Here is a 23693-nt window from a genome sequence, read left to right as displayed (position 1 = left end):
AGCTTCCAGAGTTCGAATAACAATCAGCATGACAGAGTGATCTCCAGCCTTGTCCTCATCTACACTCACACCTGTCTTAACGAGAGAATCACTGACATGATGTCAGATGGTCCTTTTGTTGCAGGGCTGAAATGCAGTGGAAATGTTTTTTGGGGATTCAGTTCATTTGCATGGCAAAACTTTTGGCCACGACTGTACATACTACCTCAATCAGCCCGGTGTCTGTGTGTAGCCTCACTACTTTTCACTGTCTTTTTACTGTTGTTTTTATTTCTTTACTTACCGATTATTCACCTAATACATTTTGTGCCATTGGTTAGAGCCTGTAAGTAAGCATTTCACTGTAAGGTGAAATATACCTGTTGTATTTGGCGCACATGATAAATAATGCATTGTATTATTATATGTAGTAGAAAGCAATGAGTTAGAAGAAGCCTACATAACCAACCCATAAAGTAAAATTGAACATCCATATATGTCCAGCTTTGTAAACTATAACATTCATGTATCCTGCAATAGATGTCTTTCAATTTGTAACAAACATTTTTGTCTTCTTCTAATGCCTCTTAAGGGGAAAATAAAAAATAAATCTAAAAGTAATGGAATGTTACATTACTTAAATCCAAAAGTTACCTTACAGATTACAATTTTGGATAGGTAACTTGTAACTTTAACAGATTACACTTAGAAAGTAACCTACCCAACCCTGCGTCATAAATATTCACACAACCCTCCCCTTGTACTGTAAAAAAAGGTGCACACCCTCCCCTCTCGTAGATTTAATTCAAAATAATCTTTACGACCACATATAATAACTGTAGGGACCCTGTGTATATAAACATGCCACTTCAGCATGCTTTTGTGGCACAGTAGATGCCACACAGGGCTATAGACCAGAATGCTGAGGGTTTGTCGACTACCATGAACAAGGAATGCTGAGGGTGCTTCAACATCATGGTTTGCGTTTTCAATACCATAATCTGCAGTTTGGATGCCTAAATTATATTTTGGACTAACGTGTGCAGGTAACCTACAGGAGACATTTGAATAACTGGGCCTGCTAAGAGCATATGTGGCCACATTATTATAGGACAACTTGGGAAAGTATGATCTGCAACAGACAGCGCATCTCAGTACTGGCCTGCTACTGTGGCTTTCTAGACCTTATAAACTGTCGGGAATAGACCCACAACTGATCCAAATGGAATTTAATATTCAAATCAAATTCAAATTTTTCTCAATTATTCAAATGACATTTTAACTACAGTTTACAGCATAGAGTATAATTTTGTACTCTCTAGAAAACAATAATGCAATTATTCATTGCATTGTGGTGCTATAGGCACGCCTAGGTAGGATAATTCTATTGTCTCTAAACAAGATCAATAGGGGAGCTTTTTGAGCTGCGTGTCTCATGTTTTCAATGTTCTTTCATGCGCAATGACACAGAAGTCCTCTCCGCTTACATTGAAAATTGGTGCAGCTTTGAATGATTTTATATGTGGTATGATTGCTAGTTAGCATATTGCAGATCTGGACAAACGATCCACCTACCGCTATTGTCACTTTGAAAGGTGGATAGAGGGCAGGATAGACAGTTAAACTGGTATATGATACTGGCCTGTAGTATAGTTAGTGTTTGGAAAAGTGTAGTGCATAATGGAACCTCCAAAACACCTTGATATAGGGGAGGTGCATGCAAGCAGATGAGGACATTTGTCTACAATGGAAAAAATTATATAGTAAACCTGAAAAAGGGTGAATCAAAAAATGGATTACCCTCCCCTGTGCCCAATTTAAAAAAATAAACACTTCCAAAAGGACCAATATGAAGTAGGAAGGAGTTGGAGCACTCAACAAAAAAGGAGCGATAGATTTCTTTTAGCTCACTTTAATCTATTATACACGATGCAAACGGGTGACTGAAGTGTCAAAGGCAAGCTGAAGTTGTCAGCGATTAGGTGCAGAGATGTAGCAGAGTCAGACGCAACACAAGTGAGTTAACTCAAAAAAGTCAAGCAAAATTCCAAATAGGAACATACATACACACTAGCACAATCAACAACCACTAAAGACACCAACAATCACGGACAGAACAGAAATGTATGCCAGAGGGTTAAATAAGGAACATGATATGGGAATTGAAATCAGGTGTGTGTAATACAGACAAAACGAAACTGAAACTGAATCATGGATCGGTGGTGACTAGAAAGCCGGTGACGTCGACCGCCAAACACCACCCGAACAAGGAGAAGGACCGACTTCGGCGGAAGTCGTGACAGAAGTCTTCCTCAGAGTGGTTTGGAACTCTTTCATTTTGGTCTATTGACTAATTTACAGCCTGGTGAAACTCCATCCCACCAAAACAGGCAGAAATTTCAGGCGTTCTTTTCAAACAGCTCTTACACTAAAAGGGCATTATCAGCATTTTCACAATTGCCCATTATTATTCCAACCTCAGTGTGGAAATTTATATATATAACACAGGGAAATCATGTTTTTGGACTGCACTGGGCTTTTAAGGTTAGAATTGGGGGAGGGGAAGCTGATCCTATATCTGTACCTAGAGGACACTTCACCCCTGAGCAGCCCTTAGAAATTGGGATGAATCTGATGTTGTAAACAGATACTGCTAGCATTACATGCTGGAATTGAGTTTCGTAAGTCTGCGAGAGTCAGTGTTTAGTTGTATCTTCTGCATGCCATTAATCTATCCAAAGTGTTAACATAAAGAATACAAGCCTCTTGCTGCAAAGCTTGGTGAATTTAAAACAAATCTAGCAATGTGTCGCAAAGGTGAAAAAATATTCATGTTTACCTGCTGTCCAAAAAAAGAGAAAAATGGGTCTCATGAGATTAGTTATAGTAATGGTTCATCATAGTAAACTCCATACTTTGAGACACAGATTGGTTATGGTGTTGATAACCAAAGAGCTCATCTAACTAAGTATATGTAGCACATAGTGCACTGAAGGGGAGTTTCCCCGGTCAAGGCACCAACATTCATCTTGGCAGAACAGTGCCCTTGAACACTGTACTCCATCAGGCAAATGTCAAATGGCATCCCATGTCCCAGGGGCACTTGTGCAGGGAGATTAATTTCTAGGTGGGTAAGTGGGCTTCCCTTGTGTTGTGCGGTAAAGCAGAGGTGCTTGCTTGTTACTGTGACTAGAAGTTTCTACCACAAAAGGACATATAGAAGTTTGGATGTTGGAAGTATTCCCTCATTTACAATAGCCTGTTCATCATCTACTGTATGTCAGTAATGTTATGTTAATCCACTAGCACTGGGAATCATATAATTTAGTAATTATATTGTCTGGCGGACAGATGTAGTATCTTAATTTGAGCCAGTTTGCTCAATGCAGTGAAACTTAAATCTGTTTTACCTCATTTCTACCAGCATGTTACATGTACAACCAGAGGAAAACAACTCTGGACCACCTTTACTCCACACACAGAGACTTCTACAAAACTCTCCCTCACTCTCCATTTGGCAAATCTGACCATAACTCTATCCTCCTGATTCCTGCTTACAAGCAAAAACTAAAGCAGGAAGTACCAGTGACTCGCTCAATAAGGAAGTGGTCAGATGACACAGATGCTAAACTACAGGACCGTTTTGCTAGTGCAGACTGGAATATGTTCCGGGATTCATCCAATGGCATTCATCATATGTTCCGGGATTCATCCAGCTTCATCAATAAGTGCATCAATGACGTCGTCCCCACAGTGACTGTACGTACATATCCCAACCAGAAGCCATGGATTACAGGCAACATCCGCATCGAGCTAAAGGCTAGAGCTGCTTTCAAGGAGCGGAAAACTAATCTGGATGCTTATAAGAAATCACGCTATGCCCTCAGACAAACCATCAAACAAGAAAAGTGTCAATACAGGATTAAGATTGAATCATACTACCCCGGCTCTGACGCTCGTCGGAGGTTGCAGGGCTTGAAAGCTATTACTGGACTACAAAGGGAAACCAAGACGCGAGCTGCCCAGTGACGCGAGCCTACCAGACGAGCTAAATGCCTTTTATGCTCGCTTCGAGTCAAGCAGCACTGAAGCATGCATGAGAGCACCAGCTGTTCTGGATGACTGTGTGATAACGCTCTCGGTAGCCGATGTGAACAAAACCTTTAAACAGGTCAACATTCACAAAGCCGCTGGGCCAGACGGATTACCGGAACGCATACTCAAAGCATGCACGGACCAACTGGCAAGTGTCTTCCCTGACATTTTCAAACTCTTCCTGACCGAGTCTGTAATACCTACATGTTTCAAGCAGACCACCATGGTCCCTGTGCCCAAGGAAGCGGAGGTAACCTGCCTAAATGATTACTCACGTCGGTAGCCATGAAGTGCTTTGAAAGGCTGGTCATGGCTCACATCAACAGCATCCTCCTGGACACCCTAGACCAAATTCAATTTGCATACCGCCACAACAGATCCACAGATCCACAGATCCAATCGCTTCCTGACCGAGTCTGTAAAACCTACATGTTTCAAGCAGACCACCATGGTCCCTGTGCCCAAGGAAGCGGAGGTAACCTGCCTAAATGATTACTCACGTCGGTAGCCATGAAGTGCTTTGAAAGGCTGGTCATGGCTCACATCAACAGCATCCTCCTGGACACCCTAGACCAAATTCAATTTGCATACCGCCACAACAGATCCACAGATCCACAGATCCAATCGCACTCCACACTGCCCTTTCTCACCTGGACAAAAGGACACCTATGTGAGAATGCTGTTCATCAACTACAGATCAGCATTCAACACCACATTGCCCACGAAGCTCATCACTAAGCTAAGGACTCTGGGACTAAACACCTCCCTCTGAAACTAGATCCTGTACTTCCTGAAGGGCCGCCCCCAGGTGGTTAGAGTAGGCAACGACACATCTGCCACGCTGACCCTTAACACTGGGGCCCGCCAAGGGTGTGTACTTAGTCCCCTCCTGTATTCCCTGTTCACCCACGACTACGTGGCCAAACACGACTCCAACACTATCATTAAGTTTGCTGATGACACAACAGTGGTAGGCCTGATCACCGACAACAATGAGACGGCCTATAGAGAGGAGGTCAGAGAACTGGCAGTGTGGTGCCAGGACAACAACTTCTCCCTCAATGTGATTAAGACAAAGGTGCTGATTGTGGACTAAAGGAAAAGGCCAAACAGGCCCCCATTTAACATCGACGGGCTGTAGTGGAGCAGGTCGAGAGTTTCAAGTTCCTTGGTGTCCACATCACCAACAAACTATCATGGTCGAAAAACGACAAAACCTTTTCCCCCTCAGGAGACTGAAAAGATTTGTCATGGGTCCCCAGATCCTCAAACGGTTCTACATCTGCACCATCGAGAGCATCCTGACATGTTGCATCACCGCCTGGTATGGTAACTGCTCGGCATCTGACCGTAAGGCGCTACAGAGGGTAGTGCGAACAGCCCAGTACATCACTGGGGCCAAGCTTTCTGCCATCCAGGACCTATGTAACAGGCAGTGTCAGAGGAAAGCCCATAAAATTGTCAGACTCCAGTCACCCAAGTTATAGACTTTTTTCTGTGCTAGCGCACAGCAAGCTGTACTGGAGCGCCAAGTCTAGGACCAAAAGGCTCCTCTACAGCTTCTACCCCCAAGCCATTAGACCATAAACTACTGCTTCTCGCTGTTTGTTTGTTACCTATGCATAGTCACTTCACCCCCACCTACCTGTACAGATTACCTCAACTAGCCAACTGTATATAGCCCCATTATTGTTATTGTGTTACTTTTTATTATTACTTTTTATTTTAGCCTACTTGGTAAATATTTTCTTCTTCTTGAACTGCACTGTTGGTTACGGGCTTGTAAGTAAGCATTTCACGGTAAAGTCTACACTTGTTGTTTTCAGCGGATGTAGCAAATAAAGTTTGATTTGATTAGTAAGACAACAGCAATAAGTACAGGTGTAGTTTACAACTGTCATCGCAGTAGTATATTGTATTTAAATTAGGCAGGGTGGCCCTCTGTTTCTGCTCTCTTGCCAACTGCTTATGGAATTGCCAATGGAGTTGACAAAAGCACAAACAGATCTGGGACCAGGCTAACAATAATATAATAGGCTGTAGTAACAATACTTCAATACTCCAATGCTGTAGCACAGTACCAGGGGTTAGTAATACAGTAGTAGCAGTAGCCTTAGTAACAGGCTTATTTGGGTCCCATGTCATTTGCCTGACAGTATAACTTGTACCCACATTAGTTCCAGCTGTGCAGAGTACTTAGCAGTATCCCTGTACAGATGTAATGAGCCAAGGGATAATAGTTTCTGCCCCAATAAATACCCAGAAATTAGAGTATGTTATTTGCTCCTCTGCTGCATCAAAGTTGGTATCGAGAGACAGCATCAATCTCCAGGCCATCAGACTGTTAAATAGCCATAACTAGCCGGCTACCACCTGAGTTACTGCCCTATATACTTAGACATGGAATCACTGGTCACTTTAATAATGGAACACTAGTCACTTTAATAATGGTTACGTACAGATTTACTCATCTCATATGTACATACTGTATTATATTATACTGTATTTTAGTCAATTCCACTCCGACATTGCTCGTCCTAATATAAATATATTTCTTAATTTCATAATTTTACTTTTAGATTTGTGTATATTGTTGTGAATTGTTAGATACTACTGCACTGTTGGAGCTGGGAACACAAGCATTTCACTACACCTGCAATAGCATCTGCAAAATATGTGTATGTGACCAATAAAACGTGATTTGATTTGTTCTGACATCATGCTCTACTTCTCATCTGTTCTCTTTCTCTTGGTCCCTCATTCCTTTTCCACATGACACTTATGGCGTCACTTGCGGCTGTGTTCCAATCCTCTGTATCATATCATGTTCACCTCAGCCTGTTGTTTTTCTTTTAGAAGGTGAGCCCCGGCACACTCTCTCTCTCTTTTTCTTTCTCCTTCTCTCTATCTCTCTCCCTCACTCTCTCTCTCTCTCTCTCTTGATCGCTCTTTTTTGCCCCCTCTCTCTCCACGGTTCTCTTTTAGAGGCAGAAGGGGTCCTACCTTTTCCATTCTGCATCCGACCGTATCTAGACCTAACATAAGAAACACACCTGTGCACTTACTGGGCACCCTGTAGTTTACTAATACCCCGTGGTCACTAGCAAGCAGTGCTGCGCAGTGAAACACTGCTTCCCATTCAGTTTCAATGGAAGGAAAGAGGTGAGAAGCGGAGAGGGACCTTTGGGCGGCGTGAAGATGGTGTGGGAGACGGTGAAAAAGTTAAACTTTTCTCAACTTTATGCAAATCACCAGCAGCGACAGGTTACCATTATGAATTTGACTCTATGCGACCCAAGGCTGGAGACTTTCTTCAGCAAAAATGGCTGGCAAAAACACTAGGGTGAAAGCAAATGTAATTGATTATAACATCATAGCAAGTCATGCAAAAAATATACAGTTGAGAGGAATATGTTAGTTAATGTAGAGACAAACGATTATGCATATTTCTTTGTCATTAAGTTCATTTACGACAATTGCGATTTAGCAAGCAAGCTGACTAGCTAACATTAACCAGCTAGCTGGCTAGCTTTAGGGGTGAGTATGAAATTGTAAATTTGGTTGTTTAATGTTTTAGGGACTCCTGAAACAGGCAAACTAGGCTGTCGTCATAGGGAAGACATCCTCCTCCCTTATGTGGTAGCCTTCCTGCAGGCTCATCCTGACATGACCCTCCAGCTTTACAATGCCACCAGCCATACTGCTCGTTCTGTGCGTGATATCTTGTAAGACAGGAATGTCAGTGTTCTGCCATGGTCAGTGAAGAGCCCGTATCTCAATCCCATTGAGCATGTCTGGGAACTGTTGTATCGGAGGGTGAGGTCTAGGGCCATTCCCCCCCAGAAATGTCCGGGAACTTGCAGGTGCCTTGGTGGAATAGTGGGGTAACATGTCACAGCAAGAACTGGCACATCTGGTACAGTCCATGAGGAGAAGATGAACTACAGTACTTAATGCAGCTGGTGGCCACACCAGATACCCTCTATGTAGCCAGTTCAGATGCGGGAGGAGTTCACCAATACAGCTGATATAACCGAGAGGATTTAGGGAGAAGGAGAGAGAGGGATGAAGTGAAGGAGAACATTTATAAATTTATTGAGAAAATAAGGTAGTTAAAGAGACAGTGTTGACTACGAAAAGCCAACTGACATTTACTCCTGAGGTGCTGACCTGTTGCACCCTCGACAACCACTGTGATTATTATTATTATTATTATTATTTTCTGATCAATTTTCTGTTATTTTAATGGCGAAAAAAATGTACTTTTCTTTCAAAAACAAGGACATTTCTAAGTGACCCAAACTTTTGGATGGTAGTGTAATTGTCCATGACTGTAGCTTGACGGGTCAAGAGTGAGTAAAGATGGTCCCGGGGAGGGGTGGAGCTAGGTAGGAGTTCTGTGGCGAACCCCAACCTGCAGTAGAATGGGTTTGGTCTGATATTCCACCTGGCTGGAGCCAAGGGGGCATCCATCGATGGCTTGAGTCCGCAGAGGGATAGGACACTTCACGCAGGGGATTTGTAATTCTCTGGTGAAGTCTTGATCAAATAAATCATCTGAGGCCCCGGAGTCCTCAAAGGCTTGAATCTCGTGCTGATGGTTGTCCCAGGGGAGGTTTGCGGGTAGTGACAGACGGTGACTGGGTAGCCGGGGGTTAACTGCACAGCCCGTCTTTGTCTCCCCTTGTCCTGGCAAGCCCTGGCAATTCCCGTCAGCTCTGGGCATGTAGTATGGAGATGGCTGAGACCACCTTTCACCCTCCTGTGGGCTCAGACGTGTGCGTCCCAGCTGCATGGGCTCCTCAATGCTGGGTTTGCGGGGCTTGGGGTGTTCAGGAAACCAGGATACTGGAGTGGTGTCAAAAAAGCGCTGTCTCATGCGTTCTTGGAGGCAGTTGTTGATCCTGATTGCCAGCATTATAAGGGACTCGCGGTCCTCTCCCAGTTCATCCTTTATGGAGTTACACAAACCCTGGTGCATCGAGAGTGCGGAACTCAATGGCGAAGTCAGCCACTGGTCTGGCCACTTGGCGGATATTGAACAGTCGGCTGGCCACTTCTCGTCCACCGCCTGGGTGGTCGAAGACTTGTCGCAGCTCGGCAGTGAAGGCTAATAATGAGCTGCAGGATGGTGGCTACTGTTTCCACACGGCCGTTGCCCGCGCCAGGGCCTTGCCCGAGGGTAGAGAGATGATATAGCCAATCATGGCCCAATCGGTGTGGAATGAGGACTGTAGCTCGAACACCAGAGAACACAGAGTGAGGAAGCCCTTGCAACTTCCCAGGTGGCCGTCATACCGCTTGGGGCCTGGGATCTTGGGTTCCTGGTGCAGGTTCCCTGGAGGAACTATGGAGACACCTGTAGCACTGGGCGATGAGACTTGGGCATTTACTCCTCCTGGGTTTAGGTTGGACTGTGGTTGGAGGGAGTCGGTAAGTGCCCGGAGGATCTCTGATATTTGGGAGAGTTTTCTTGCTGCTGCACTAATAGTGCTTCTTGGTGGGTTACAACATTCTTGATCTGGGTGATCTCTGCTGGGTCCATGTTAAGGCAAAAGCTTGCTGTGACGTGATGAGGTTGGACCCAGGTGCAGAGAAGAGACCAGATGAGGAATCAGTGGTTAAGGTTAAACTCTTTACTGAGAAACCGTAGCCACAGGATCACAGTACACTAGACCAATAACAACCATTAAGTCTGGAAACCTCACTCAGGAAACAACCACACACACAGTAACCAATTCAAGCTTCTGCAAAGGATAACAGAAAATAGTCATTTTTTAACAGGGAAACCATAATGAGTAAATAGGACGCACCTGAGTGACGTTAATGTCTCTAGGACGATCTCTGCCTGCCCTTTGGTGACAGGTGGAACCATGACAATTACTCTTTACCCATTTAATAACCAGACCTTCATACAAACTTGTTATGCTGAATTCTTGACGCACAATCGAACGTGCTGCTATATGCTACCATATGCTGCCAGCACGCCCACGAGCGAGCCACTCTGGGCAGCCTAAGTGGCACGCTGCAATTTACCATGTGCTAGTAACAAATCAATTGTCCCAGTTGCAACGCATTTAGTACATGTCCCAATTGCAAAATTCCCTGGAGGATCCCAGGAGCGTTTGTCCTCCTTGGAGTACAAAGTAGATTATTCAAACTATGCACAAGGAGGGAGAGCTGATTTCAGCTGAACACCAAGACATCAGAGAGTAACCAGAGATCTGAAGAGAGCTGATGGTGGTGGAACTGAAGAAAACATCTCAGGGAGACATGCCACCAGGTACCTGGGTATTTGTTAACGGTGACACTTCTGGAAGAGAGGATCAGTGTCCTGTCAGGACGACGGGATTAGGAGGCTCGGGAGGGATACAGGTTTGGTGCTGGGCTGAGGTTGCTGCCTGTCCCGTGGCCTGATGTCTCTGATAATGTTTGCTGGTGTGAGGGGTTCCTTTGAGGGGAACGAGGGGAAATGACTGCCTACTCTGGTCTTGAAGCTGCTGAACAAGTTTCTTTGCTTTACTCTTCCTCCTGCTGGTTCTCCCACACCTGGCCTATTGGACGGAAATAGTCTGCGACTCTCAGAAAGGGCAGAGAGGTGATGGGAGGTGGGGAGGAGGTTAGAGAGAGGGAGTTTGTGGCAGGTTGGGAGGCTGTGAAATGAGGAAGACAGGGTAAGCCCTATGGTTTAGGCTAGGGGGACACTGGAGTGAAAATAGAACTGATCAAATATCAGTATATTAACATATCAATGTTTTATGAAAATCCTGTAGAATTAGCTTTTTTTCTCACAACTGATAATTAACATGGACATCACTTTGGTGACCTAAAAAGTTCCCCATATTCCTGTAAATCACACTCCCAGTCATGAAAGGATACGCCATAGCCCAGATAAATAAATAAATAAATAGACACAAGAATAAAAAATGGTCTTACTTCTCAACTGGGTTGTCGATAGCAAGAGCCTTAGTGCTGCTGTTATGTTAGCTAGCTATGTGCTGCCTGTTACAGATGTGTGCTGTAATTTCTCATTCCGACTGATACGTAATGAGCAGGAGAAATATCTAATGATAATGTAAGTTAATCATGTTTGCGTGTTTCTGGCTTTCAGAGTCTTTTTGCATGTGTACACTATGTGTGAAGCAGTCTGTAGGCCTACAGTGGATTAATATACTTTAAAGGAATGATTGAAATCACTTTCTATAATAGGGAATAATACACTTGGCCCGTTAGGACCTTGACAGATTTACAGTTCTGTAATAGACAGTGGAATCATTAGTTTTGGCCAGCAGTTTCCCAGACTGGGCCAACCATCAGCTATACTTGAGTGAGTTCTGATTCGGTGTTGATGGGTGATTGAGAGGCCGGAGAGAGTTTGGTGAGAGGAACAACAGAACAGCAGGGGTTTGATTGGAAGTATTAAGCACTTTCTGACTGTCTCACTGTTTCATTTTTCCCAGACAGGAATGCACTGTACTGTACACTGTGTTGTGTGTTGGACAGGCGAGTACTATGTGATGTTCTATACCTGCTTTTGACATCACACAAGGAGACGAGACACAAATCATAGGGCTAATGCCGGTCACGTGATTCAAGATGCTTTAGCTGAAGATACAAAAACAAAACTAAATTGAACGTAAGAACACATGGAGTTGCAGAGGATGTAGGATATCTTAGTCATTTCTTTCCATTCATATTTTGGTGCAAGCAGGAGGTTTGATATTTATAAGAAATTTGATTGTACAGTTCTTAGATTTCGTCTGTCATATTCTCTTTGGTGAAGTGGCCTAAAGGCTGGAGCCACCTGCTCCTCTTCACCAGTCACTGGTTACACACTGACTAGGGCCCTCACTGTCACGCCTGCTCCCGCTCTTCCCCCCTGGCGCTTGAGGGTGCCAGGTTGCCCTGCATTACGCACTCCTGTCACCATCATTATACACACCTCTTTCCTTCGTCATGTGCATCAGCGATCATTTGGACTCACCTGGAATCAATCACCTGTGTTATTTCCTTCCCTATATCTGTCTGTCCCCCAGCTCTATTCCCCACTTCCTCATTAATGTTCATATGTCATTTTGTTACCTGTTTCTGACACTGGTTCTGTCCTGTTCCATGTCTCTCTTATATTAAATGTTCCACTCCCCGTACCTGCTTCTCATCTCCAGCGTCGGTTCTTACACTCACAGGTCGGACACTCTCTCATCTTGATTTCAATATGTAACAAGAGTGATTTATAAACCATACTACACAAGAAACTGACTTTCTCAGTCCCACATACACAACATGCTGTATTCCTACTCAAACACATTCAGGAAGTTAAGTCTAAAATGGCCACAATCAATCATATGAAAATTAGATCCTACCAGACCATGACCAAATTGTTGGAATTTAGTTTTCATACAGTTTTTCATTAGCTCCATTAGCCTAGTGGCTACTCTCAATCATCTACTGTTTATGTATGGGGGCTCCCTTCCTATTCATACGACATTCATCTCATGTGGGCCTTAAATTTGAAAACCAAGTTCAAATTGTCCAAAATGAAACAATGACATTCACACCCTGTTTAGAGGACAGGTTCCTCTCTTGGTCATCAAATTCAAAAGAATTTCACCTTTCGATCTTCAGTTTCATTACACATCTCCTCTCTCTCCTTCCCAAGGTCCTCTCACTAGGCCCAGATGTCCTACCAGAGTACAAGCTCCAGACCCCTCGTATCCATAAATGGACCATCCTGCACTACAGCCCCTTCAAGGCAGTGTGGGACTGGGTCATCCTGCTCCTGGTCATCTACACAGCCATCTTCACACCCTACTCCGCGGCCTTTCTCCTCAGTGACCAGGAGGAGGCAGCCATGCAGACCTGTGGTTACTGCTCTCCACTGAACGTGGTGGACCTCATCGTGGACATCATGTTCATCGTTGACATCGTCATCAACTTCAGGACGACATACGTAAACACCAACGACGAGGTGGTCAGCCAGTCGCAGCGGATTGCCGTGCACTACTTCAAAGGCTGGTTCCTCATAGACATGGTGGCGGCTATCCCCTTTGACCTGCTCATATACCGCTCTGGAGAAGAGGTGAGGAGACCTGGGTGGAGGGGTTTTTAATGCCCTAAAAGTATAATTGTTGTACCAAAGTGCTGCTACGAGCGTCTGTTTTAAGAGCCTGTGCAATATTTTCCTGTAAAAAAAACAATTTCTTTCTTCTTTCCTAAGTAAACTGACACATAGTGATTATAATCAAAAGAGCTTGGTTGTATGGCTGGGTGTTCTGCATGTGTGAATGACCTGCGTTGAACATATTTCTTACCTGTACCCTTTAAGACAACAACCCTGATTGGCCTGTTAAAGACTGCTCGGCTACTGCGATTGGTGCGTGTAGCTCGGAAGCTGGACAGATACTCTGAGTACGGAGCGGCCGTCCTCTTCCTCCTCATGTGCACCTTTGCCCTTATCGCTCATTGGCTGGCCTGCATCTGGTACGCAATTGGTAATGTGGAGCGTGCAGGAGCGGCCCGGATTGGCTGGTTGGACTCTCTGGGGGACCAGCTCGGAAAGCCCTACAATCAGACTGTACCAGGGTCAGGTCCCTCCATCAGGGACAAATACGTCACAGCACTCTACTTTACCTTCAGTAGTTTGACCAGCGTGGGCTTCGGGAACATCTCCCCTAATACCAACTCTGAGAAGATCTTCTCTATCTGTGTAATGCTCATCGGCTGTAAGTCCCAATTATAAGCCCTCAATACACAAATAAATATTGCTTAATACACATGTTATGTTACTGTTAACACATGATTGGAAATTGTACATCACATGGATGGGGAACGTAAGTATTATGTGTATTGGACCTATTGGACAGCCACATCTCGTGTTTACCGTCCAAGGCAATTCTTCCCCAGGGAAGATTATGTCCATTTTATTGTATCTTATTTAATAATATAAAACACTACATTTTGATTACAGGCACAAAATCTTCATGTTTTTCTAGCATTAGAATTTGACATGCTTATTTTTGGGGAATATGCTCAGTCCTCTCTATTCTCTCTGTGTGCCTGCCTACAGCTCTCATGTATGCCAGCATTTTTGGTAATGTGTCAGCCATCATCCAGCGGCTGTACTCCGGCACGGCTCGCTACCACACCCAGATGCTGCGGGTTCGAGAGTTCATCCGCTTCCACCAGATCCCCAACCCACTGAGGCAGCGGCTGGAGGAGTACTTCCAACATGCCTGGTCCTACACTAACGGCATTGATATGAATGCTGTGAGTCATAAACACACTTGTGCGAACACATGCACACACACACTGCTACTTGTTTTGGTTGAAATTTGTGACGAAATGGACACATTTAAGTAGTAAAAAGGCAACACACGGTGGTCGACACAAAGACAAACCAGCTGATGTGTCTCCGCTCCTCTATGTTGTCCAGGTGCTGAAGGGCTTCCCAGAGTGCTTACAGGCTGATATCTGCCTGCACCTCAACCGCACCCTGCTGCAGAACTGTAAGGCCTTCAAAGGCTCCACTAAGGGCTGCCTGCGGGCCCTGGCCATGAGGTTTAAGACCACCCATGCCCCGCCAGGCGACACCCTGGTCCATGCCGGTGACGTCATCTCAGCCCTCTACTTCATTTCCCGAGGCTCCATAGAGATCCTGAGAGGGGATGTGGTGGTGGCCATCCTGGGTAGGATATCATCTCAACTGCATTTCCATATGGCACAATAAAGATTTACTTGATTTTAATTGACTTGGCTTGCAGTGGCTTTCAACCTGTACCGTATATATATACTTGTACATATTGCTATTGTTATTTTACTACTGCTGTTTAATTATTTATTACTTACCTTATTTATTTTCAATTTTTTACTTATTTACTTATTTACCTTAACTTCTAAAAGCATTGTTGGTCAAGGGCTTGTAAGTAAGCAGTTCACTGTATTCGGCGCATGTGACAAATCATTTATTTTATTTTATTTGATATATTGATGCAGAGGCTTTTATCACAGTCACTCTCATCTCCTCCACTCCTTGAGATATGCCCTCATAGCCCTCCACAATGTTTAGTCGAACAGCCTCACCTGGTGGTTGCAAGGGGTTAGTTACAATAATATGTGAGCACATTCACTCAGAAACCTTGTAAATCGCTATAAATGGGACACAGAAAAAGTAAATTAGATATGAATTATTAACACATTGTCTCTGAATATCCACAATATCAGAAGCACATAATGTATCCATTTTGTATCCATAGATATGCTATCATCAATGTACCTTCTGTGCATCCAGTAAACAATCTCTCCTTTCCCCCTGCAGGTAAGAATGACATCTTTGGAGAGCCCATTAACCTGTATGCCTGTCCAGGGAAGTGCAATGCAGACGTGAGGGCTCTGACCTACTGTGACCTCCATAAGATCCTCAGGGAGGACATGCTGGAGGTGCTAGATATGTATCCCGAGTTCTCTGACTACTTCTGGGGGAACCTGGAGATCACGTTCAACCTCCGGGATGTGAGTTGGCTTTTTGTTACAGAATTTTGTCTCTAATGCCTTGCTAGAAACATGTCATTCAGGGGAATTTACTGTCTCTTTATCTTAGAGTTTGATTGTTTGAATTTAAGTTATTTGACTCCATGAATCATTCTATAACTTCTCACTTTAATATTTTTTTCAGGTTGCCACGGTAGCTGGTTCAATGAGCAGTGGGGACTCTGATCTTTGTGGAGTCAGCTGTCGTATTCACAGACAAAAACTGTCCCTCAGTTGCAGCTCGGACAGAGGTGTGGTACCCTGTTAGTCAAGTACTCTGGGTAGCACACGGCTAGATTAGATAATTCTGTGTATTTCAGTTTGATTTTAGTAAACCCATTCAATTTGCATTAATCACACTTGCTTCAATTAGACAAGTCTGTTCTATCCACTCTATATATGTGCGTTCCAAAGTGCACCCTATTCCCTGTATAGTGTATTACCCTATGGGCCCTGGTCAGAAGGACAAACCCTATTTCTGCAATCTATGCCTCTCCTCACAGAGGCAGAGGAAACCAATCCATCCCAGAGACATGTCAGCAGGGCCAGAGGCCAGAGCTCCAGAGCACAGGGAGATGGGCAGAACACAGAGTCTCAGGGCCTGATGAGCTCAGCCTATTCTCCTTTCTACTCCAGTGAAGATGAGGAGTCAGTGTTAACCAGCCCTGTACAACCAACTTCACTAGTCGGGATCCCCCATAGCCAGACCACCAACATCAGCAGTGCGGTGGAGGATGAGATGAACCAGAAGAGTGGCAATACCTGCAATCCTCTCTCAGGTAGACCATGTCTCCATCAGCACTATTTAAAAAAAAACTTTGTCTCTGTGTTAGATCTGAGTGGTGTTATTTTTCTCAATTTGTTGCACCACAATAATAGCAGAGCATGCTGCTATTCATGTCAGTGCTGTTACAGGCTTTGTTTTTTCCATGTAATATTTCAAGGTTGGACGTTAGAATGTGGGGCGCATCGATTTGTGTCACCTCGTTAGTCAGTCTGTATTAAACGTGTGCTGTTTGGTCAACTCGTCAGAGGGATGCTATTTAAGAGTGGCTGGCCCAGTGCTCCAGTTGTCTTGAGAGACAACACATTTAGTTGACACTACCTATTTCAGGTCTAGACAAACAATCCTTTATCTGATCTTCCATGTTTTTGTTTTGCTCCACTTTTTTGGTTTGCTTCCTGTCTTTAATTTTGTTGTTGGTTTTTATTTTGTTTGCCTCTATCCTTGGACAAATTTAATGGCCGCTCATGGTGGATGTCTTTTAGGTTCCAGTTGTTGTTGCTCGTCAACTTTCAGTGGACACCCCCATGAGTGTCTTTCAGAACCCCTCCTAGAACCCCACCTGTTTCGTTTTGGTTGTTAAAGTGATTTTTCTTTGTTTAGTTCCCTTTGTTGTGAGCGACTGAGTTTCTTGTGGGAACGTAACAGTATACTGTATGTTTCTGATAGATGCTATATGAGTTGGACTAGCTGTCTGTCTAACCTCCCTTGTTCTCCCCTGTATCAGGGGCTTTCTCAGGCGTCTCCAACATCTTCAGTTTCTGGGAGGAGAGCCGAGAACAGCAGCAGTATCAAGAGGTGACCTGCCACTGCCTGCCCTCCACTCCCCCTCCTCCCCCTCTCCACACTGTCCTGAGCAACATCAGCCGACGGCAGCGCAGCGAGCTGGAGAACAGGCTGGAACTGCTGCAGAGACAGCTCAACAGGTCGGAGAATGTTTGGTCAATGTTGTGTGAACCCTTGGGTTGTGTATTCTTGGGTGTATCCCAAATGGCACACTACTCCATATAGTTCACTACTTTTGACCAGGGCCCATAGTGCAGTGATTTGACCAGAGCCCTATAGTATGTAGGGAATAGGGACTCCATTTGGGTTGCAACCAATGACTTGCCGAACCTTTGGTGTTGGGAGGCTGTCTCCCTTTAACTGCGGGATAATGAGATGACCCAAATAATAATAATAACAATTTACTGTTGTGACCTATGCTACTTTAGCTGTGGTTGTAGTCTGACTATTCTACTGTGATCACTCAGGATGGAGTCACGGATGTCCACAGACATTGGGGCCATAATGCAGCTGCTCCAGAGACAGATGGTGCTGGTGCCCCCGGCCTACAGCACAGTGTCCTCTCCCCCTGAACCGTCCCCCTCCCTCACCCTGAGGCCTGCAGAGAGGCTGGTGCAGCCCGTCTCACCGCTCGACTCAGAGACCCTGGCCTCCCTCTCACAGGTACTGTATGTATACCACATATTGCAACGGGGCACACCATCCAAGCAAAGGTGCTTCTTGACTGATGGACACATCTTCCAAATGTTTGTATTTATACTGAACAAAAAATATAAATGCAACATGTAAAGCGTTGTTCCCTTGTTTCATGACTTGAAATAAAAACTCCCAAACATTTTACATATGCATTTAAAGCGTATTTCTCTCAAAGGGTGTATTTCTGTCGGTAATAAAGGCCTTTTGTGAGGAAAAACTTGTTCTAATTGGCTGGGCCTGGCTCCCCAGTGTGTGTGCCTGGCTCCCCAGTGTGTGTGCCTGGCTGCCAAGTGGGTGGGCCAGGCTGCCAAGTGGGTGGGCCTATGCTCACCCATAGCTGCATCAATGCCCAGTCGTGTCCTCCATAGATTTGGGCCTAATTTTATTTCAATTTATTTCAGTGTAGATTTAACCTGGTTATTGATTTAGGGCAGTTGATTTACTGACCTTTGTAGATAGTAAGGTCACAAAGTGTAGTTGAGGTCATGTCATCGGTGTGATAGCAGCACATTGGTTGGACAGAATTGTTTTTTTTTGGTGAAAGCATTGGGTTAAAGATGCCATTACTGTAGCATTTGAATGTTGAGTGGAACTCCACTAAGCCCAAGGATCTGTCTGGTCTAACCCCTTCTGGATGTAGGTGATCAGTTTGTTAGGACCATCATCACTAGTCTGGATCCATAGGAAACAACTGCTCAGTGTGTCTTATCTAGCCTACTGTATATCAACCAATAATCCCACTTTGATGTTTACAGAAGTTATTCTGCAGTTGTGTACTGTAGATCTGATTCTTCTCACCTCTCTCTTGTTCTCTACCTCAGTTCTTGATCCAAACAGATTTTGACTACAGCCTTTCCAAGTCCTGTGAGTCTCTCCACAGTTCAGTGGAGCTGTGTCTTCTGGAGCCAACCCGAGTCCTGGATCCAACCCCAGTCTTAGACCCTCTCCCCAAGACTCCGCCTCTTGGCAACAGCATCCCCCCAGAGCATTGCGCCCTGGGCTTGTCCATCCATACAGATACTGAGCCCTTAAGCCTGGTCAACCATGGGAACTTCTCAGCGCCAGGGACAGGATTGGCCCAGTCAGACCCCTCAGAGGGCCGACGGAGGCTCTCGCTGCCAGGGAAACGCACAGCTCTGGACCTGGAGAGCCCCTGGACTACTGCAAACAGATACAGTTCTGACCCTGGGAGTTAGGGGCCAAACAGTGTGTGTGTAACACTATCTCCCTGCTTATGGACATGGAGTCATAAGAGGTACTCAAACAAAAACATATCCATACTGTTTCCCTCTCTGCCCGTGAAATAAAATGTCCTGTGCGTGGATAAAATTATTTTCTGGTCATAGAAGTCCTCAAAGCATCACTTTTCACAGATTTATGCTACCATTTGCAGTATTGTATATGGAAAAATATTTGTCCTTGTTAGTCAATATCTGTCTCTGCTGTATATGTCCTTGTTGTCACCATGTATGGGTTAAGTGTTAGCTGACTAACAGAACTCTGTTCTGTCTCATGGAGTTGTGATGGGAGAGCTGCTGCTAATTTTCATTAGTCTACTGATGTTGCTCTAACGTCTGTCTGGCTCAATGGGTAACAGAAATGAATTCTGGGATCCATATTTAATTCTTAAATTACTGAACTGAATTAGCAAGCAATATGCAAACTGTAAAACATTTCTGTTCTGTTATCATTGTGTGGTATCCTCTCATCTAGTTAGTCTAGATGTTGAATGAGATGGCGTGCGCGCTGAGTAAAATAATATCCAATCCTAGGCCAGCAGAGGATCACAGAATTATGACCTAATCTACTGAATGTAGTATCTGTCAGACCACAGCAATATTCCACGATGCAAGCATATCACCTGGGCCTCAATTCTCCTCCTCTCTCTGACTGCAGAAGACCGACTACTCAGTTACTGTAACAAGCAACTCCAAGTGTAATGACAATGTTTACACATTTTAGAGCAGGACCTGTATGTGTTAGAACATTTTAGTTTAGGTTGTATCTCTTGTTTGATCAAATATATTTCCAAGAAATCATTCAAAGAACATATAATTATGGATTATTGCTTAATTGTCATTCTGAATAGTACCATTAGCCTACCTATACTGTTATAGTGTGTTACTGTGTTACTGTCCAGTTCTGAGAAATAGATTACTGTGGGAAAAGTAGCTTGTTATGTAGGGATATATTGTAAAAAATCTGAACTATTATTGTTTGGGTCAGGGTACAGTATTTATTGATTCAGTTGAATAGAGTTACTGTGTAGCTTGATGTATATTTGATAATGAACAGTTGGATACTACTCATGAATAAAAAGATGAACACGAAATGCATTGTTTTGTGTATGGTCATACCTTGAAACCATTCAAACATGGTCAATTGAACAGGCCAATGCACATGTCTTATTGCATGTTTGTTCACGTGCATTTTACTAAACATGAGTAATCTCACTTTTAGTGGGAATATATGAATTCATGACATGTATATACTTCAAATAAAAGCACTATACTGATCTGGATCTCAGGCCTGTGCAAATCTACAGTGCCTCATAAAAACGTCTGGTCACTAATCATGTCCTGAGATTCCCTTTTGAAATCGCAGAGGTAAGATATATTTATCATTCCATTCCAGCAATTACAATGACCCTGTCCTCATTTATCTCTGACCACCAGCGTTATTTGATAAAGCGATTTAAAGACAGAGATATTAGATCATAATGCATGAATCATATAGTCCTAACCCTAAAACCAGTCAGAGGGTGACCAGAATAGGCCTATGAATAAACAGCAACAGTTTGCCTATAGATGAAAGGTCCTTTAGATTTGACTGGTCCAACACTGGGTTAATTTGTTTATCCCATGTGTAACTCTGTGTTTGTGTCACACTGCTTTGCTTTATCTTGACCAGGTCGCAGTTGTAAATGAGAACTTGTTCTCAACTGGCCTACCTGGTTAAATAAAGGTTAACTATTTATTTTTTTGCTAGGGATTATATATTTACCAAATCAAATGAGACCGTAATCTTTTAATTTTATAGAAAGCACTACATTACAGCACAGCAAGTGAATCTGAATGGATGGCGGTAGTCATGGTCTTAGATGTAACACCTGTTTGGTCTGACTTTGTTTACCTCAACTGGGAGAGACAGGTTTTTATTAGTGTCTTTGAGGTCAGGGCACTATGCCCAAGGATAAAGCAGCAGACCATTAATCCCTGAGTAGAGTAGGCTAAAGTTACACATGAGCCTGTAACACCAATTAGATGTCATAATAACGAGCTGAGTGAGACAGGCCAGGCTGTGTTCCCATTGTGAGGATGAACAGAGAAACTACAGAATGTAAAATAACCCTGCATAGATTTGAAAGCGAGATGAGCTGCAAAGTGCCACGCCCCCGTTGCTCGTGTGTGTCCGGCATTGAGAACTGCCTCCATCCATATTGCCAATCAGTGCGCATTGTGCCCATACAGTATATAGAACTGTTGTCTACTGTAAATGATTGGCCAAATTTCGTCTCAAGAATGGAGAAATGGATGATAGTTAATTTTGTACAATCCCATCGGCTGAGTTGTCCTTCAACATATGTGGGCGGCATCTACACAGAAACGGTGTGGGAATTATGCGCCGCTCTGACTATCTCTGCGTCAAAAATAGAGAATCAAACGAAACACGGCAGCATTTCTCGACTGTGATAGGCTGAGTTTGGTGAAGTAGGCGGGATGATTTTCTGCTGTCAGTGAAGTGCTCTGTACGAGAAGGTAGAATAGACTTCGATCAGCGACATTCACGACAACAATTAACAAACGGATTTAAAAAAAGAGAAAACATAGGGTAAGTAAAATTATGAATAATTACAATTGACGGGAACACTGCAGCTCAGGTGATTATCTGGGTGGAAGTATTTGTGTATTTTTCTTTGCCTCAGAGATGTAGTAATTATTGATGAATGGTTACACGTTTTTTACGGAGCAAGAATCTCACAATATGCAGAGTAGACGCAGTCCTAGTCTGGTTGACCATGAATGTAATGTGCGATATTTATTGTTCATACACTATCACATTCTGTACCCAAATTGATGTTGTTTACATATCCACAGTGGGCGTGTTTGGTTCACTCTCACCACGACCAATGCAGATCATTTTCTTTGTTATGTTGCCGCAGTTGAGTTAAGGGATGCTGACTGTAGACAGGTGTCCACCGCATCACAGATGGGTCCACTCCAACAGAGCAAACATTGGTCGTCGTTACATAAATGTGATATTATACAGCTTCGACATTATAAATCATCAAGATAACACCCATAGATGCATAAAGAGTGCAATGCTACAATCCCAGTGAGTACCGTCCGACTCCGAAGTCCATTGACATTGAAAAGACGTTGAAATTTGGTCCGTCCGCCTTGGCCTTGATTTTGGACGCGAACATAGACGTGTATGATTGGTTCAGATTTGGTCCTGTCCGGACCTACCTTGGTCCACACAGCGGACTTGATTTGGCCCAAACATTGGTTCAGATTTGGTCCAGTCCTGACCAAGTTTGGTCTTGTTTGGGGAAGGAGCTCATTAGAATAATACCCAGCATGCTTTGCAAGTGCTTTTTGTTTTTGTATTTATTAGGGATCCCCATTTGATGATGCCAAGGCAGCAGCTACTTTTCCTGGGGTTCAACAACATTAAGGCACTTAAATTACATATAAAACAAAAGATAAAACAATACATCCTCTAACATTATTACACCACTACATATCTACATTACAAAATGTATAATAGAACCATACAACAATATTACAATGTACGTGTAGAATGCGTGTACTAGTGCTTGTGTGCTTATGCATGCTTCTTTTGACATTTACATTTTGGGCTTTTAGCAGTTACTCTTGTTCAGAGTGACTTGCAGTCAGTGCATTCAACTATGGTACATAAACAACCACATACTATACCACAGCCATAGCAAGAAAAACTTTTCTGTAATTGTTACAGATAATGTTATTGTAGTTGAAATGTTCTGTTTTTTTTTGTGTTGGTCTGAACTTAGATCACTGCCTAAGCTTTTGAAAAAGCTAACAAAAGTGCTTGTGATATATATGGTAGGAATAATACAAATTCCATGGCCTACTGCAATCTTCAGTTTGCTCCATTTTCCTATATTAATTATAATGCTAATTATTATTATTAATATAATGCTTACTTCATTGATATGTGGATATCTGTATGTATATATATGTACGTTTGAAATCTGGCCATAGAACAATTACAAAAACACTGCCCATAAAATATGTATTTTCAATATCTGTAAAATATGTATTTTTAACATCTAGAAAATATGCGTTTTCAGCGTCTGGAAAATATGCATTTTCAACGCCTGGAAAATACGCATTTTAAACGCCCGGAAAATACGTATTTTCAAAATATGTATTTTCAACTTCCATAAAATATGTATTTTCAACGTTTGGAAAATACGTATTTTCAATGTCCGGAAAAGACGTCTTTTCAACTTTCATTCAGAACCGATGTCAACGTCATTTTGCTCACTGGAAGGCTCATCTCTACAGAGAACACAAATACCACACAACCCCCCCCCCCCCTTCTCTCCTCTAGCTTACCTATTGTTAGTGAGGAGGATTCACCATCTTTATGGAATGTTTTCATTATTTATATGCAGATTATTGCCAAAAAGCCTACCAGTATGCAAATGAGGGAGCTAAATGAACGGCTCTCTTACCAATGTGGTTTGGTAGGCTACTGACGAGTCACTCACTTTAAAGGGATACTTCTGGAATCCCGTTATCTACTTCCCTGGAGTCAGATGAACTTGTGGATACCATTT

General features: G+C 43.5%; 2 protein-coding genes across 6 annotated transcripts in view; both read left to right on the top strand.

Moving 5' to 3' along the window:
• Positions 1–20190, top strand: part of LOC118402043 (potassium voltage-gated channel subfamily H member 6-like) — a 60627-nt gene extending 40437 nt beyond the window's left edge. For both annotated transcript variants that reach the window (XM_035799883.2, XM_052476907.1), the window contains 10 exons: positions 12734–13153; positions 13400–13796; positions 14141–14340; positions 14507–14759; positions 15389–15582; positions 15746–15851; positions 16104–16379; positions 17112–17310; positions 17638–17833; positions 18688–20190. In XM_035799883.2, coding sequence (XP_035655776.1) covers positions 12734–13153; positions 13400–13796; positions 14141–14340; positions 14507–14759; positions 15389–15582; positions 15746–15851; positions 16104–16379; positions 17112–17310; positions 17638–17833; positions 18688–19062 — 2616 coding nt within the window. In that variant the 3' untranslated portion in view covers positions 19063–20190. The remainder of the gene's footprint in view (positions 1–12733; positions 13154–13399; positions 13797–14140; positions 14341–14506; positions 14760–15388; positions 15583–15745; positions 15852–16103; positions 16380–17111; positions 17311–17637; positions 17834–18687) is intronic.
• A 1247-nt stretch (positions 20191–21437) lies between these two features.
• Positions 21438–23693, top strand: part of LOC118402042 (microtubule-associated protein 4-like) — an 83404-nt gene continuing 81148 nt past the window's right edge. The window contains exon 1 of one of the 4 annotated variants that reach the window (XM_035799881.2): positions 21438–21697. The gene's annotated coding sequence lies outside the window, so the exon portion shown is untranslated. The remainder of the gene's footprint in view (positions 21698–23693) is intronic. The other 3 variants (XM_035799879.2, XM_035799880.2, XM_035799882.2) reach the window with 3 other exon arrangements.

Source organism: Oncorhynchus keta, chromosome 23 (assembly GCF_023373465.1).
Source record: "Oncorhynchus keta strain PuntledgeMale-10-30-2019 chromosome 23, Oket_V2, whole genome shotgun sequence".
NCBI classification, from domain to species: Eukaryota; Metazoa; Chordata; class Actinopteri; order Salmoniformes; family Salmonidae; genus Oncorhynchus; species Oncorhynchus keta.
The sequence above is the reverse complement of the archived record's forward strand: the minus strand, read 5'-3'. Positions and strand labels throughout refer to the sequence as shown.